General features: G+C 31.6%; 1 protein-coding gene across 4 annotated transcripts in view; it reads left to right on the top strand.

Annotated features, from left to right (window-relative positions):
* LOC114336422 (palmitoyltransferase ZDHHC20-A) overlaps positions 1-19,270 on the top strand; it is a 118,843-nt gene extending 99,573 nt beyond the window's left edge. For all 4 annotated transcript variants that reach the window (XM_028286785.2, XM_028286786.2, XM_028286782.2 and 1 more), the window contains one exon: positions 19,077-19,270. In XM_028286785.2, coding sequence (XP_028142586.1) covers positions 19,077-19,173 — 97 coding nt within the window. In that variant the 3' untranslated portion in view covers positions 19,174-19,270. The remainder of the gene's footprint in view (positions 1-19,076) is intronic.
* Positions 19,271-19,838: the final 568 nt, after the last annotated feature.

Below are 19,838 nucleotides of genomic sequence, written 5' to 3'. Positions count from 1 at the left end.
GTATATTAAACCATTTTTGAATATATTTTTTTAAAATATGAACTTTGTATAAGGGTTAATAAATAACTTTGTATTAAGTTAATTATTTTTTAAATATTTACACTTTATAGAGAAAAATGGTTTAAAGGGCTATCGATTAAATTTCCAAGATAATAAAAATGTAAATGACATGTCAAAGTTTTTCTAGTAGAGTTATTTTTAACTAATTTAATATCTTTGACATCCAGCCATGAAATATATAGTACGATCACTATTCTCAAATCCAAAAGTTTCTCATTTTTTAATGGAACACCCTGTATATTAGTGTTGTATTTTGTAGACAATATTACCAAATTTCTTTTGGAATCAGGTTTTATATACCTAGTATGTTTTGTTTTGAAGATATTTAAAGGAAAACTATAGATTTTGTTTTTGTAAATTTTTATTAATATTTTAATATTTACATTTTTATTAATAATCCACAGCCCTTTAAATATTAACATTTTTCTCAATAAAATTGTAAATATTTCCAAAATTATTAACTTTAGGCCTATAAAACCTTATACAAACTCTTCATATGTTTAAAAAATGCATTCAAACATGGTTTAATATACATGGTGTTCCTTTAAAAACACAGCTTTAGTTCATTCGGTTGTTCTGACTGACCCTGTAGAATGAAAATAATTGTAAATTTTCGACGTATTTTGATATACATCAATTTTGTTAAACATTTTTTTTATAATATACTCCACAGTTTAGCCGGCATCAAAGAAAACTAGAGGTTTGGCGCACCCTTTATTGTATATAATAGCATCTACCGATCCAAACTTTTTCCGTTTCTACTGCTATCTTTTTTTGGCTCTTCTGTTTTTGCTTTCTTCCTATTTTTCTGAAATACAGTATTGTTGGAACTGTGAAGACATTGTCTTTACGTGCTATATCATAATTATCCGACATTGACGATCACCATTGCGAAGGCTTCTCGATCTTCTGCAATATGGAATAATTGTGCTGCATTTGATATTTCTTATATCTGATATCATTTGAGTCCATTCACGAATGCTTTTAAGATAAGAAATTTGTTTTCTTCCTTCACCTCTACGGCCCTCTATTTTGCCTTTAAGAATTAGTTGTAATATTTTATATCGATTTCCCCTCACTATATGTCCCAGATAAGACATTTTCGGGTGTTTAACAGTCTTTAGCAGTTCTCTATCTTTGTTGACCCTCCTTACTACTTCTTCATTAGTTTTTCTTGCTGTCCAAGGTATCTTCAGCATTCGTCTATGAATCCACATTTCCAATCCTTCAATTCTGTTCATTATCGATACTTTTAGCGTCCACACATCTGCACCATACAAAAGTACGGACCAAGCATAGCACTTAACCATTCGTTGTCTTAGTTCTAAACTGAGATGATTATTGCAAAGAAATGGCTTCATTTTCATAAAATTAGTTTCAGTGATTGCTATTCTACGATTTATTTCTATGTCTGAATTTAGTTGGTCGGTTATCACAGTTCCCAAATATGTCATTTTGTGAACTTTCTCAATTGGACTCCATTGAATTGGTTAACTAAAAATTTTGTTTTCTTTGAGTTTATTTTAATGGCCATTTCCTCCCCTTCCTCGTGAATACGATCAAGTAGAATTTGGGGACCTTCAGTAGTATCTGACAGAATTACTATATCGTCTGCGTATCTGATCAGAAGATATTGTCTGCTTTAATTTTTTAGTTTAATGTCAATTTCTCCGTTTTGAAGTAACGCTCATTTGTTGTATTGTATATTCTTTGCATCTATTTGGCATCCAAGTCATAGATCGTAACTATTCCCAAGTACTTAGTCTTATAGCGAATCCCCTTCTTAAGTTCTGTTCTTTCATGATCATCTCACTTTTTTCTGCATTCACTTTCATACCCATTTCAACTTCTATACATGCACTCACTACTTTTTTCATATTGCCAACTATTTCATCGGTAAAATAATTTTAGCCCCATCATGTCTATGAACAATAATGAAATTAGGCCCTTTTTCACTTCTTTGTATTCCGAATCACAATTATCTTTAGCTTATATTACTTTATACACAGTTAACTAGATGTATTGGTGTTTTGGTACATCAGTATGATCAAAACTTTTTATAGAATATTCCTGATCGTTTTAAAACCTCCTCCTAGGCGAATTAATGTCATACTGTAAATATATGTATTTAAATATTTCTAAACATGTGGTTTCGTGATCCTCCGAATACATCTCCCAGAAGCTAGTGATAAGCACTTCAATAGATTTGGATATGAAATAGTATATGAAAAAAATGGTCAATACTCACAATCTTTATTATTGGTGTTCAATAAGGCGACCGGTTTCGAGGCTTACAATTTATGCCTCATCCAAGGCCCAGTGTAAGAGTTTGTTTATAAAAAACTTAAAAGCTAAAAGTACAAAATAGACGGTTACAAATAAATAACATAACAAACCAGGGTCATATTAAAATTAGAGTTAGATCATAGAATTAGAATTAAAAATTAAAACAAGCCAACAAATAAAACATTATTATAATTAAATAGATAGTGTCTTAAGGAAGGGATGAAGACAGACGGTGCCTCTGATGTTAGCGGAAAACTTCTCATAACTGATATGTAAGTTTTATTTTATCATATTTAACACCTATCTCAGACTGGATGCAATCTTAAAGTGCTACTGTACATGTAGTCCAGGGCGCATCTGTTTTGAGATGGACGTTGAGAGGTGACTCAAATTTTTTTGCAGAAATTGCTTGAAAATAACTCAAATAATAATATTTAAGTTATCCTCCCACTCAAAATGGTCCGGAACATTGTTTAAAGAATCAAAATGTCAAAATATGAAGGAAAAATTCGATTTTTTTATTGGTTTTTTGATTATAACTTTAAAACTATTCATTTCTGAGAAAAGTTGTACTGACATAAAAGTTGCGTAATTAAATTTCCTACAATATAGAATTGGTTAAAAATTTAAAAAATAGTCACCCTTGTTGCAAAATAGCAATAATTGCAAAAAAAACATACAAAAACAAGTATTCGCATTTTACGTTTTTCAACCATTTATGCTACACTTAGGACCTTCATATTTTACCCAGAGAAACTTTTAGATAAAATAAAACAACTCTGTAAATTTCATTAAGATCGGTTTAATAGATTTTGCAACATAAAGTTTGCAATCCAGCTTTCGCAAAAAAATTATTTTTTTAAAATGTTGCAGGACTGAAAATAAAGCAGATAGCAAGTTGAATTTTTTTTGCTTATAGAAGTGTACTGTACCTTTCATTTGCAATTTGCAAAATTAAAATCGATTAATTACCACGGCGTCAGGAAATTTTTTAAATAAACATTAATTTTTGGTCCTACGCGCAGGACAGCGGTGTTCGATTCACACAAGTTGATTTCCATCAAAATTTCTTCCAATCTTTATCTAATATATTATTTTCTTACTCTATATTTTGTTGTATTTTAATATTTTAATTCCACAAAAATCAAACTAATTTTATTATTGTTTGTGAAATATTGTTTAAACAATTGCATATGTTTAAAAATAATAAACTTTTATTCTCTAAGTTAAAATATATGAATAAAGAAAGTTTTTGCTAAAAAAGTGTTATTTCAAAGGATAGAGTATGTGTTTTTATTTTGCAATAAACAAATTTATTTATTTATATCGAAATGTAATAAAAATTAAAATGTATCAATCATTATCAAAGGTCATTTGAATGCCCAATCAGAGCAAACTATCCGCTGTCCTGCGCGTAGCACCAATAATTAATGTTTATTTAAAAAAAATCCTGACGCCCCGTGGTAGTTAATCGATTTTAGTTTTGCAAATTGCAAATGAAAGGTACAGTACACTTCTATAAGAAAAAAAATTTCAACTTGCTATCTGCTTTATTTTCAGTCCTGTAACATTTTGAAAAAATGAATTTTTTTTTGCGAAAGCTGGATTGCAAAATTTATTTTGCAAAATCTATTGAACCGATCTTAATTAAATTTACAGTATTATTTTACTGTATCATAAAGTTTTTGTGGGTGAAATATGAAGGTCCTATGTGTAGCATAAATGGTTGAAAAACGTAAAATGCAAATACTTGTTTTTGTATGTTTTTTTCGAAATTATTGCTATTTTGCAACAAGGGTGACTATTTTTTAAATTTCTAACCAATTCTATATTGTAGGAAATTTAATTACGCAACTTTTATGTCAGTACAACTTTTCTCGGAAATGAATACGTTTAAAGTTATAATCAAAAACGAAGAAAAAATTCGAATTTTTCCTTTATTTTTTGACATTTTGATTATTTAAACACTGTTCCGGACCTTTTTGAGAAGGAGGATAACTCAAATATTATTATTTGAGTTATTTTCAAGCAATTTCTGCAAAAAAATTTGAGTTACCTCTCAACGTCCAAATGTACTAATATTTTTACAGATGCGCTCTGGTCTAATGTGCACAATAAAGAATCCAGTCTATACTTCACTATAATAATGTTTTAGTTGTTGGCTTGTTTTAATTTTTAATTCTAATCTATGATCTAACTCTAATTTTAATCTGACCGTGGTTTGTTATGTTGTTTATTTGTAACCGCCTATTTTGTACTTTTAGCTTTTAAGTTTTTTATAAACAAACTCTTACACTGGACCTGCGGATGAGGCGTAAATTGTAAGCCTCGAAACCGGTTGCCTTTAACTAATAAAAATAAAGATAATAAAGATTGTGAGTATTGACCGTTTTTTTTTTTTCATATACTATTATACATCATGGACTCACATCTGCAACAATTTCATCAGTTTTGACTAAAGTATCACAAAGGATTCCACCAAATTACAGTACAAAGTTATGTAGATAGTCTAAGTTACCTAACCTAAAGCTATTAAGTACATATCACAAGTTCTTTTGGGTTTTTACTGAATATTCGTCTTAAATTATCTAAATCTTTGAAATGTCTATTTAGCATGTTATTAGTTTGTTATTCATATGGTAAAAAAATCAAAAAAATTATCCATCTTGACAGTTATGTTACTTTGATATATTCAGTAGGACGCTTATTGTTAAAAAATTTGGTATCTGAAAGTTTTTGTTGAGTTTTTTGAAAGGTTCAATGGTGTACAGCTAGCTATATGTAATGTTATACTAATATTTTTTATTTTTTTAATTATTCAAATATTTTAATTTTTAAGACTAATTCTGTTGACAAACTTCGGAAGCTTTATGTGTGTTAAAAATATACAAGGGAGAAAATTTAGGTTTTTCCTCTTATTATGAGACGATTTTTGTATTTTTTAGTAACTTTCTATGTTTGTCACTAACGAATTAACATATTTAACACGTTCGCTACCAAGCGACTCGCATATGAGCCACATTGATTTTTCTCGTAGACCAGTGTCCCACCCGTGAGCCGGGGATCGCACTGCCCATAATGGCAATTTAAATAGCTATGGTCTATGAGGACGAAACTTGGTAGCGAACGAGTTAAAATAGGCATGTGGTATTTCAGAAGAAATTGCTTAAATCTGAACAAATACAATGTTTTTTTAATTGCTTTAAAACATAAACTAATACATAGTGTTATCTCGGCTATCTATTTGAGATCTCGTGTTTACTCCACTTTCCATAATTCTGGTATTATGTATTATTTTATTTCATTTAATATCCAGTTTTCATCATTATCATAAGTGGCTCGACAATCCGTTGTGGATCTTGGCCTGCTCGCAAAGATTCCTGGCAACTTCCCTCCATCTTCTGACCCTTACAATATTTAGGTCTTCTTCCACATCATCAATCCATCTTCTTCGTGGTCGTCCTCTACTTCTTGTGCCCTCTGGTTTTAAAAATGTTAATCTCTTAGTGTATTCGTGATCTGACATCCTAGCAATGTGTCCAGCCCATCAAAGTCTCTGCACTTTAATGAATTTCTCAATATCTGGATCGGTGTATAACTGATATAGTGCAAAGTTGTATCTACGACGCCATAGCCCATTTTCCTTTACGGCTCCAAAAATCTTTGTAAGAATGTTTCTCTCCAAAATACCAAGAAGTCTTTCATAATTTTTAGCTGTAATTTAGCTCAATCCTGTATCTATTTTAATTTAAAAAGCCCTGTTTGTGTGGACAAACAATCTGAATACCGATGTTTTTGTATTTACATATTCTATTTATCTCCATTATACTGTTGTTTAAATATCGTTAATATGTTTGTTTTCTTCATTTTTGTTCTCCGACCTGTTCCTTCCATGGTCTCTTCACACCCAAGAGAGCGGCACCAACACAAACAAAAATCAAGAGCCAAAGGACTTAATACGGAATCTACGGAATACTTATACAGAAAAAGAATATCAGAGAAAGATTGCTGAGAATGAAATATTAGAAAACGATAACATCGAGGAAAAACTCTGAAAGTAACGTAATTAACGCAGCAACAGAATCACTTGGAGAGAGGAAAGTAACGAATACTACCATACGCTACCATATCAAAAAAGAAACCCTCATGGTTTACGACTAATACGGAACTGGAGAATTACAGAGGAATTAATTTATTAAATAACGTACAGAAATAGAACAACTAAAATTAACAACCGAAGTGATAACAAATAAACGGAATGGAATTATCACGCTACCAGACGAACAACAAGTTTTTAGGTGGGAGATATCATGCACAGACGCTATATTTACAGGGTGTTTCATTAATAATTGTCCATATAGTAACTGCAGAAACCTTAGCACAAAATACGAAGATTTAACCCAAAACACGTAAATAAAACAAAAATGAATAACCATTTTCAATTTCGTTGCAAAACGAAAACACAGCCGAACCATATTCTAGTCCAATCAGAGAGTGCCGCAAGCACCCCTACCGGTTTCGAAACTTATTAGTCTCTCATCAGGAGGCACATATGCTGCTCTCCCCGATCCAACCAAAACAAACCCCAGCGTGCAGTCCCGGATTGCAACGAACGAAATGGCATAGATGCCCTAGCGGCAACTGCTAGCAAACTTAAATAAAACTTACTGAGTTACAGAGTGTTTTATCTAAAAATTTAAAAACTATTTTTGCTCAGCATTTTAAAATTATTCGACGTGTCCTTTTCATACTTGGCAGGAGGTATAGGTACTGTATAAGCTACTAAATTATGTTAAACAAACGTTTCTGGCTATTACCAGAGGCGTACAACGGGGGAAAGTGAATGGTTAACCCTTTCCAAATTCTACGTCATTGGCGGAATTACTATTTTAGTCCAATATTTGGATTTTCCAATACTTTCCATGAATATAACGTACTCTTCATTCGTAACGATAAAGTCATTAGTTTTCGAGATATTTGAAGTTGAAAATGCAACGGCATAGCTATTTTGGTTAATGTATTGTATCCCTTCATTTTTAACTTCATATATCACGAAAACTAATGACTTTATCGGTACGGATGAAGAGTATGTTATTTACATAAAAAGTGTTGGAGAAAATAGTAATTCCGCCAGTGGCGTAGAACGTGGGAAGGGCCAACCATTCTTTTCCCATATCATACGCCTCTGGTAGTAGCCAGAAAGATTTATTTAACATATTTTAGTATGGTGTACAGTGCCTACACCTTCTGCCAAGTATCATAAGGATATGTCAAATACTTTTAACGTACTGGATACAAATAGTTAATATTTATGTAATACACTCGGGTGCAAAAAAATCGATCTACTGAAAATTGTGTCATTTTTGATGTCTCGAATTCCCTAAACCTGTTGTCCGATTTAAGTGATTTTTTTACCATGCTATAATCGCTGTAATAATAATGTAATGTAATATATCGCTGTAATAATATTGTTGCTAGACAGGTAAACTGTCATTGTATACCGGGTGTACTAATCATACTTTGTTTTTTTCTCAAAGTTCGCATCACCCTGTGGACTATTCAAGCATTTATAAAATACTGAAATTAAAAAAAACTATAGCCCAGGTTTTCTTAACATTCTGTTTTTGGATTCATTTACTTATGCTGGATAATAAAAAAGTTGGGTACTTTAACAACTGGCCTTGTTCGTCATCAGTATGTACTGATAACGAACATGGCCAGTTGTTAAAGTGCCTAACTTTTTTATTATCCAACAAAAGCAAATGAATCTAAAAACAAAATGTTAAGAAAACCTGAGGCTATAATTGGGTTGTAATTTCAGTATTTTATAAATGCTAGAATAGTCCACAGGATGATGCGAACTTTGAGAAAAAAACACAATTTGATTCGTACACTCGGTATACAATGACAGTTTACCTGTCTAGTAACAATATTATTACAGCGATATTGTTAATGAATAAGGCTATAACATGGTAAAAAAATCACTTAAATGGAACAACAGGTTTAGGAAATTCGAGATATCAAAAATGACCAAATTTTCAGTGGATCGATTTTTTTTTTCACCTGAGTGTAGTTATGTTTGATTTAGAAATTAAAAAAATTTTGTACCCAGTACTTTAAAAGTATTTCAGATATCCTTATCATACTTGTCAAAAAGTGTAGATACTGTACATCCTACTATTGGATGTTAAATAAACGTTTCTGGCTACTACCAGAGGCGTACAGGGAAAAGTGAAAGGTTGACCCTTTCCAAAATCGACACCACTGATGGAATTGCTATTTTAGCATAACTTTTAGATTCTCCAATACTTTCTATGTAAATAATATACCCTTCATTTGTAACGAAAAAATTATTATTTTTCGAGATATTTGAAGTTAAAAATGAAGAAGCACAATACATTAACCAAAATAGCTGTGCCGTTGCATTTTCAACTTCAAATAGCTCGAAAACTAATGATTTTATCGTTACAAATGAAGAGTACATTATTTTCATAGAAAGCATTGGAGAATCAAAATATTGGACTAAAATAGCAATTTCGCCAGTGGCGTAGACTTTGGAAAGGGTCAACCATTCTCTTTCTCCCGTCGACGCCTCTGGTAATAGCCAGAAACGTTTGTTTAACATAATTTAGTAGCTTGTACAGTACCTATACAGGATCCTGCCAAGTATGAAAAGGATACGTCGAATAGTTTTAAAATGCTGAGCAAAAATAGTTTTTAAATTTTTAGATAAAACACCCTGTAACTCAGTAAGGAAGCACATTTTATTTAAGTGTTTTGGGTTAAATCTTCGTGTTTTGTGCTAAGGTTTCTCCAGTTACTATATGGACAAGTATTAATGAAACACCCTGTATAATGGGGTTAGTGCAAGGGAAATCATTAGAATACAGCAAACGGGGGTTTTTAGGGTTCGTGGACCTTGAACACTTGACGGGGAAGAAGGCGCTTGGGAGGGTCAAATTAAAAGACTTATTGTGCGGAAGAGAGATACCTCTATACTAAATTTACAATCAAGGTGCAGTAGAAATAAACAAACCAAGACACGTTAAATGCTACTAGGAGCACCCCCAATCATAATTTACAATGTATAAACTTTGGAAATCATGATTTGGGATTTACAATGTATATACATTGTAAATTATGATTCGGAAGTGCTCCCAGTAGCATTTAACGTGTCTTGGTTTGTTTATTTCTACTGCATCTTGATTTTAAGTTTAGTATAGAAATAATCAAAACGATCGAAAATATATACCAGAAAAACACAATAAAATTAATATTGGAAAAAGAACTAACTTACTAAAGAACTAAAAAGGATAACAAAATGTTAGAAAACCCACTTAAAATAATTTTCTACGCAGACGACGCAATATTAATCTGTCAGAGTGAAGATAATTTACAACGTGTGCTGCACGAATTTAATATAAAAGCCAAAAAACATATGGCTATTTGTATTTGCTTAACATCAAATCTACGAAGTGTAAATCAGAGCTGGAGTGTCAGGTAATAAAACAAGTGATGGAGTTTAAATATCTACACATTAAACTATCTAGCTACGGAAAGCTCAAAACAAAAGTGGAAGATCAAGCGAATAGAGCAAACAGAGCCGCAGGTTACCTGAATGAAACAATATTGAGAAATAAAAATATCGAGATAGAAATGAAAGACAGAATTTACAAAAGGGTCATCAGACCAATAATGACATACGCGGCAGATACACGACCTGACACAAAGTGGACAAAAATATTGTTAGAAACAGCGGAGATGAAAACTCTTCGAGAAATCGATGGTAAGACACTATGGGACAGAGCTCGAAGTACAGATATATATGACGGAGATGCAAGGTGGAGAACACTAGTAACTGTGTAAAGAACAGAAGAGTGGAATGGACTGGCCACATAAGCCGAATGACAAAAAATAGAGTAGTAAAGACTGCGAGAGACGGTTAACCAATAGGAAAAAGATGAATGGGAAGACCATGAAAACAACGATGGAACGGCATCTTACTGGTGACACATTTAAAAAAAGACGGTCATGTTTACACAAAAATAAGAAGATCTATAGATGTCATAGACAAAGTCACCTGGTGGCACTCCATTTTTTCCTCTTTTTATATATGTTCTATATGAGTCTCTTGCAATCATCTCTATTATTCTTAAAATACTGTATAATTCTGACTAATCTTGTCAATCTTGTTTTTGTAAAAATAGTGTGTGAATAACGTCTGTTGTCGATCTCTCTTTTGAAACCATATTGGTATGAACCATATACGTATTGTTATTATTATTATTATGTAATATAAGCCATCCTATTCCCCTCAAATTCAATTTAGCATCCATATTCTTCATTTTCGTTGACTATTTCTTTCTCTTGTTTTTGATTTATTATTCCATCTTGTATGGTAAGTCTATTAGTTTGTGTTAGTTATTTTTGTCGTTATTTAGAATTATATGTATTTACTTGTATAGGGTGTCCTAAAATTCAGGCAATATTATAACTTGCTGCCATTTGTGCAGTAAAGTGTTGGCAACAAAAAAAAAACAAAAACAGTTGACAGTTTAGGGTTAGCAAACATGTAACGCTATTCAAGGAAACAATTAGTTTTTATCGTTGAAGAATATTTTAAAAATAATGAAATTGCGGCGATCACTATTCGAAAATTTCATACAAGAAGAGGTCGGAATTAACTTTTACAACTGTGAAGAGGGTAATTGAAAAACTCAGAGACACTCGATTAATTGGTGGTGCTAAACATTCTGGTCGTCCAAAAAGAAGCAGCTCAAATGACAATATTGAAGCAGTACGTGACAATTTTGGAAAAAGTCTAGGAACATCAAATGAAAAATTAAAGACGCTTGGAGAGACAGAAACGTTTGTATGGGGTGCGACGGGTAGTTCTTTCAAGACGACAGACTCGGTAAAACACAGGTTAAAACAAAATACGTATATTCAATGTAATTATGTACCGGGTGTCCCAATTAGAATGGCGCTCGGCCATATCTCAGGAACTGTTTATAGTACAGCTTTGGGAAAAAAAATTTATAACAAAAGTTGCCTCGAGAAAAGCCTGGAAATTATTTTCATAATTGTAAGTCTACCGCTAGAGGGCGTAATTGAATATCAAAAATTAAAAAATCGAAATTTTACAAAATTTGCCTAATGAAAGGGCACTGGAAATCCGATTATCGTATTCTTCATAAAATTCTGCGCATATTTTATTTCACAAGTTTAAGTCTACCTGTGCAAATAAGAGGTGGGGGTGAGTGGGAACCTTGATATGAAAAAATCGCTGTAAGTCCGGTTCTGCTTAATCGATTTTTACAAACTTGGTCTTGTTGAAAACAGCTCTTTTTCGTCAATGTAATAGTTATAATTTGGAAACAGCCTATTACGTAATATGCCGGATAGGAGGCGCTATTTATTTTCTTTTTAGAAATCTAGTTTTCTTTGGAAAATATTAAATACAAGTATGTATTTTTTCCTGTATTACAAAATTAGACCAAATTAGCAACAGAATACCGAAAACCGCATGTCTATACCTTTTTTCTATCTCGAGATATCTTAAGAAACGTGTAAATTTTAAACATAACTGTTGCTGTCATATAAGTGGAAATATATAGAAGCATATATAGTGTGCTATGGAAAAAACAAAGAAACATTTTCCAGATGTCACCGTACATAATAAATCAAAACAAAATATGAAAAACTCTACTACTAGGGTGACGTCTTTGGGGATATTTCATTGCATATATTCTAGCCGCAACAGTTGCATTTCTTATGCATTCAAAGAATGTGTCTATCATGTGAAATGCTTCTTAGTTTGTAAGAATCATCTTGAATTTCACTCTTTATAAATTTTATATAAAATTTAATAGAAACAAACCGCAACAAACCATCAATGAACAAATTTTTATGTTTTACTGATTTGACACATGATGACTTTTTGAAGTTAATACTTCTAATAGTTATATTTTTTTCCATAGCACACTACTTGTTTCCACTTTGACTTCCTAACTTAGTTTACCGGTGACAATAACAGTTATGTATTTATCTTAGTTGGGAATAGGATAATTGATATTAAAATATAATGAAATAAAAATTAAAAATTTGTGTAGAAAGTCTGACAATTTTACATTTTCTACGATTCACCGAGAGAAAAGCAAATGCGCGGAGGCAACAATTCATAAAAATTTACATATTAACGCTATTTTTTTGGTATTATTTTAAGTATTAAAATTAGTGTAATATTTAAATAAAAATAAAATTAAACTGTTTAAAATATATTTATTTCGTTAAAATCATAATAGAAGTATAACTTCTTAATCGCGTACAAAGTACACACACTCTTTTTTTGTTATATTTTATAGTGTTATTTGTCTTATTGTTGTTTTGATTCATTATATACGGTGACATCTGGACAATGTTCCTTTGTTTTTTTTTCATAGCACACTACGTGCTTCTATACAGGGTGGTTCATCTTATTCGCCTCGATCTCTGTACGGAAAACCACTTGATATTTAAAAAAAGATTCTTCACAGAAATATACAGGGCCTTTAATACTACAACCTAAAAATAATGTGAATTATACAGGGTGCTCCAAAAAAGAGTGGTATATCAAAGTTATATTTTTTCTTATGGAATGCCCTATATCTGATGACATTACTGAATTGACCTTAAAAAATAAGCTATACTTTTATAAGGGTTCCCTATACCTAAATACAGGGTGTTGTGATTTATTTCGATTTTTATGAAAATGTAAGGTTTTAGAAAAAAATAAATATCTACGAATCTAAGACTCAGTAACAAATTACTTCTTGGATATTAATAATAGACTATTTAGCATACTTAAACAGATGCTTACTGCAACAAAATTTCTTACAGGGTGGTCAAAATATGAGATTGTTCTATTAACAAATTCAAGCTGTAATAACTTACTTATTTTAAATAGAACACCCTGTATCTTACTAGTCTATCGCGTAAAAAATTTACTTAGCTTTCAATTTATATTAGGGTTTCCTATACCTATCTTTTACAGGGTGGTCAAAATATTAGATTGTTTTATTAACAAATTCAAGCTGTAATAACTTACTTATTTTAAATGGAACACCCTGTATCTTACTAATCTATCGCGTATAAAATTTACTTTGCTTTCAATTCTTATTAGGGTTTCCTATGCCTATCTCCCTTCATTTTTGAAATATTTTAAGATTTCCTAATTTGTAAGCTTTAAAAATTAGAATTAAGTACCTATGTCGTACAACACATCACCAACAACGGCAATATACTTAAATATCTTAGTCAAGATACTTTTGTTAATAAAATTCATATTTTTATCATTTAATCACACAGAGTGTTCTTATTTTAAATGACATACTCGATATTCTATTCTTTATAATGGAAGATATTTAAAATCTCTTCAATTCCATGTAAACATTCTCAATACACATGTTATTCTGTAAATATTAATTCCCATGTTATTCTGTAAATGCCCATTTTTACATATTTTTGTACAATAGGCTCGTTTTCGTCATAGTAGCCATTGCATTTAATTGTCTGTAATTGCGATTCAAAGATTCAAACAAAAGGTGGTGTTCATAAAACTATTTAATAACCGTTGGTTTAAGATATGGAAAATACTTATACGGAATGAAATATAATTTAAGTATCTTCCAGAATACGGCATCTAATATAGGGTAGGCAGTTTAATAGAAACATATTATTCAATGTCACATGTAGGCCAAAATCAACTAAAATAATACAACACTCTGTGTGATTACATGATAACAATGAAAATTGTATTATTGACAGTATCATGTCTAAGTATATTGCCGGTGTTGGTGATCTGTTGTACATAATATGTAACCACGACATATTTACTTAATTCTAATTTTTAAAGCTTGCAAATTAGGAAATCTTTAAATATTTAACAAATGAAGGGAGATAGGTATAGGAAACCCTAATAAGAATTCAAAGCTAAATAAATTTTCTACGCGATAGGCTAGTAAGATACAGGGTGTTCTATTTAAAATAAATAAGTTATTGCAGCTTGAATTTGTTAATAGAACAATCTAATATTTTGACCACCCTGTAAAAAGATAGGTATAGGAAACCCTAATACAAATTGAAAGATAAGTATATTTTCTACGCGATAGACTAGTAAGATACAGGGTGTTCTATTTAAATTAAGTAAGTTATTTCAGCTTGAATTTGTTAATAGAACAATCTCATATTTTGACCACCCTGTAAGAAATGTTGTTGCAGTAAGCATCTGTTTAAGTATGCTAAATAGTCTATTATTAAGATCCAAGAAGGAATTTGTTACTGATTCTTAGATTCGTAGATATTTATTTTTTTCTAAAACCTTACATTTTCATAAAAATCGAAATAAATCAAAACACCCTGTAGTTAAGTATAGGGAACCCTTATAAAAGTATAGCTTATTTTTTAAGGTCAATTCAAAAATGTCATCATATATAGGGCATTCCATAAGAAAAAATATAACTTTGATATACCACTCTTTTTTGGAGCACCCTGTATAATTCACATTATTTTTAGATTGTAGTATTAATGGCCCTGTATATTACTGTGAAGAAATTTTTTTAAAATCTCAAGTGGTTTTCCGTACAGACACCGAGGCGAATAAGATGAACCACCCTGTATATTTCCACTTATATGACAGCAACAGTTATGTTTAAAATTTACACGTTTCTTAAGATATCTCGAGACAGAAAAAAGGTATCGACATGCGGTTTTCGGTATTATGTTGCTAATTTGGTCTAATTTTGTAATACAGGGAAAAAAATACACACTTGTCTTTAATATTTTCCAAAGAAAACTAGAATAAATAAATAGCGCCTTCTAGCCGGCATATTACGTAATAGGCTGTTTCCAAATTATAACTATTACATTGACGAAAAATAGCTGTTTTCAACAAGACCAAGTTTGTAAAAATCGATTAAGCAGAACCGGACTTACAGCGATTTTTTCATAACAAGGTTCCCACTCACCCCCACCTCTTATTTGCACAGGTAGACTTAAACTTGTGAAATAAAATATGCACAGAATTGTATGAAGAATACGATGATTGGATTTCCAGTGCCCTTTCATTAGGCAAATTTTGTAAAATTTCGATTTTTTAATTTTTGATATTCAATTACGCCCTCTAGCGGTGGACTTACAATTATGAAAATAATTTCCAGGGTTTTCTCGGGGCAGCTTTTGTTATAACATTTTTTTCCCAAAGCTGTAGTATAAACGGTTCCTGAGATATAGCCGAGAGCCATTCTTATTGGGACACCCAGTACAGATAAAAAAAAAATAAAAATAAAATACAATTCTATTTGTCGCCGCGTTGCAGCGAAGTCCTCCCCGGATAGACGTCTGTAAAAGAAAAGCAAAATGAATAACAAAACGAAATATTCTTACACCTCAGTGAAGTGTAAGTTGCAAAACAGTCACGCGATTAAAATATATAAATTTATCGGGAGCTAGCCCACTACCGTTTAATTATGAGCAATTACTTCAACACGGTACACCTTGCTGCTCAAGTTGGCCTGCCTTAGCTTGCGAGATCACGTCACTACGGTGACTCGCTACTCAGGTCGGTCTGCCTCGCTCACCTCGCTTGGCTAGTAGTGGAACCCAGAGCTGTCGCTTCAAGACTGGAGAAACTCGGTTCGCTGGCCTAAGGAGGCGTATCCCTCTGCCTGTGCTGTTTTGGATAAGTGGAAATGAGTGGGGCACATGCGCGGACTGTGGAACTTACGGTTCTAGTATTGGTACGTGTTCGCGGCGTATCATTACAAATGGTAATGAAAAATTTCTTTAAAAGAGTGCGCATGTGGCAGCAAAACCGTGGAGATCATTTGACTGATCTGCTCTTACATACATAACCCTATCCTATTTACTGTTTGATTCAAAAAATCAGATGACAATCTAAAGAAAAGAAAACAGATCTTGTGTAAATTTTGGGATACCCATTACTTACTACTTGTAACGGTCCTGTCACACCGGATTATCAGACTTGATGGAGTAAAATAATTATAAACATTAAAATAGAGGAAATTTAGTCTGAATCTGTGGCCTGAGTGATTATGAAACACAAATTTGTTTTTCGGCGATCTCACCATTAAACACAATTCCACTATTTTTTCTAATCTAATTATCTTATTATAATACTTATAATTGGTTATCAGTGGGTATTGCTTTTTTCATTAGAATTTAATATCTTTAGAACACATTAATTATAGGGTGCGTCTTAGTGAGAGGAAGTCCAATTACTCGTTTTTTGTAAGAGATACGAAAAAAATTATTTAGTTGAAAGTTGAGACATAGATAGGACCATAATCTAAAAATATTTTCATATATTTTTAGATTATTCTAAAAATATTTTCATCTTATATAGGGCTACCCGTACCTATCGATAGGGTGACACAAACTTATGTTTTTTGAAACACCCTGTATATTTTTACTTTTTTGGATTCTTCTTGATGTTTTCTTTCTCGAAATATAAGATTTTGACTTACTACATGGAGAAGTTTAAAAGATAATTACATGTTTTTATTAATTTCGTAATAATATTCACAACCAGTATAATTGTAGTGATTTCAAATGATTTTTAGTATAGTCTAATATTGTTAAAAACTATTTTTATAGCGAAATGTTTAATTTTAGTATACAGGGTTGGTCGAAACTCGGAATGAGTATTTTCTGAGTTTTCTTAAATAGAACACCCTGTAATTTAGTATTGTAATGAAATTATATTTTTTGGTACTTTTTTTATTTCTTAAGCAATCCTTATACCTAAGTGCTTTAATTTGTGAGTTATTCGTGATTCTTTAAGCCAAACATCAAGTACAACAAAAATTACATGAAATTTTATTTCGTTGGCCGTGAAAATATTCAATCAAAAATTATTTTTCGAAAAAAAAATCATATAATTTAATTATATTGGACGAGATATCAAAATGCCTACGTAGGTATGATTGTTGGTGCATACAATATTAACAAAAACATACAATATTCTAGGCTATGACTTTGACAACTGAACTTGCTTAAACATTTGATATTATACCATTTTTATTGTTCCAGTTGCTTTGTTACCATTACTGCTATGAATTTTTCTAATGAGAAATTGATTAATATGGTTTTTGTGGTAGGAGAATATAACAAAAATGTTCTACTAGCAATAAAAATTTAATCATCAGCAATTTCCTGATAGACGACAACCAAGAAGAGAAACTGTTCAAAGTTTACTAGAACGGTTTCAACGGACTGGACACTCAGATTACAAAAAATCTGATCGAACAAAAACTATTGCAAATTAATAAAATGAATTAAATGTAATTCTTAGTGTCACTGGCGCTAAATACACACACATCGATTTTGGAAATTCCGATAGTCCACCACATGCGAGAACGGGATATTAGACACATTAGATGTGTGTGTAATGCTATCGGAATGGCCAAAATCGATGTGTATGTATTTAGCGTGAGAATCCGCATATTAGAACGACGGTTCTCGTATTCTAAGTGTCTAGTCCTAGTCCATCGAAACCGTTCTATGGAGCGTTTAACGTTTAGAATAGAACATTGCGGAGATAGCCCCATGTGTTTCTTATGAGCGATAGCAGCGCGGCGATACCACGCCGTACTGACTAGAATGAATCGTATATCGGCAGTCAGTATCCACCCGTACGCGAGAGGTTTGGCAATACTGATCTCCGTAAGCGTAGCGTAACGTTCTATTCTTAACTTGAAATAAAGATTAGTAAATTTTGCATAGTTTCTATTCTTAGTTGTCGTCTATTAGGGATTTGCTGATGATAAATTCCTATTGCTAGTATGTAGCAGATTTTTGTTACTCTTCTAGCACAAAAACTATATTAATCAGTTCCTCATTAAAAAAATTCATATTAGTAATGACACCAAAGCAACTGGAACTATAACAATAGTATAATGTCAAATGTTTAAGCAAGTTTAATGAACTCATAGCCAACTATGTAAAATATTGTATGTTCCTATTAATATTTTACGCACCAACAATCTTAACTACGTAGGTATATCTCCTCCAATATTAATAAATTAAGGATCAGTCTAGATTAATATAATATGTATTTTTTTTTTTTCGAAAAATTATTTTTGATTGAATATTTTCACGGCCAACCTAATAAAATTACACGTAATTGTTGTTGCAATTAATGTTTGTCTTAAAGAAGCACGAATAACTCCCAAATTAAAGCAGTTAGGTATAGGGAATTAAGAAATAAAAAAGTACCATAAAATATTATTTATATAATAGCAGACTAAATTAAAAATCATTTGAACATAACTAAATTTTTTGATGTCAAATCACTACAATTCTACAGGGTGTAAATGTTGCTACGAAATGAATAAAAAATCGTAAAGTACGTCGTATAATAGTACAAAATAATATATTTTAAGAAAGAAAACATCGAGGAGAATCCAAAAATTTTAAAAAACATACCTACAGGGTGTTTCATAAAAAAACATAAGTTTGTGTCACCTTGTCAATACGTGTGGCCTGGTAAATTTGAAAATATCTTTAAATTATGGTCCTATCTGTGCCCAAACTTTTACCTAAATAACTTTTTTTCGTATCTCTTACGACAAACGAGAAATTTGACTTCCTCGTACTAATGCCGCACCCTGTATATTTGATCGAATTTATTTTCTAGTCTATTGCTTGATCTAACTATCGTATATTTTATGCAGTGAGGGAGATGGAATAACATTTGCACAGCGTCAAATGGAAGAAGACCTAGAAGGACTCCTACATGTGAACTACGAAGATGAACATGATTCTGTTTGAAGTCCAAATTTAACCTAATATCTTTTTTATCTTAAGAATTTTATCCTTAATATTTTATGACGGTCTAGTCACTTATCAATAAATCAAGATAGGTTAATTTGTATTGAATTTTATTTTTAAAAGTTTAGAATACTGGATGTGTTATTTCAAATATTATTGTAGCAATCCTGCAGTATTTACACTTTTCTACAGGATGTCCAAGACTAATTTATCCACGCTATATCCCTTAAACAAATCGAGATTTTTGAATGGGACAAAAACTGGTTCATTCCATTTCTAATACACTTTCATGTAGCGTAGAAAAAGCATCCTCTAAATATTCATCCCTTAGTTAGAACCTGTAAGTTTTTAATAGAATGCTAGAAGCGCTTTCAATAAGATAAAAGCAATATTATGCAATAGAAAACTGCGAATGGCAATTAGGACTAGAGTAATGAGATGCCACGTATTCTCTGTCCTTTTATATGGAGTTGAAGGCTAGAGGATTACGGACGCAACTAAAAAGAGACTTGCCCGATTTGATGTGGTGTTATTGAAGAATGTGGAAAATATGCCACAACACCGTAACAAACACGGAAACATTAAGAAAGATGAAAAGGAAAAATAAATACTTAACACCACGAAGGAGAAAACAATGCGCTACTTTGGTCATATACTAAGAAATG

The sequence above is a fragment of the Diabrotica virgifera genome, chromosome 10 (genome assembly GCF_917563875.1).
Source record: "Diabrotica virgifera virgifera chromosome 10, PGI_DIABVI_V3a".
Taxonomy (NCBI): domain Eukaryota; kingdom Metazoa; phylum Arthropoda; class Insecta; order Coleoptera; family Chrysomelidae; genus Diabrotica; species Diabrotica virgifera.
The sequence above is the reverse complement of the archived record's forward strand: the minus strand, read 5'-3'. Positions and strand labels throughout refer to the sequence as shown.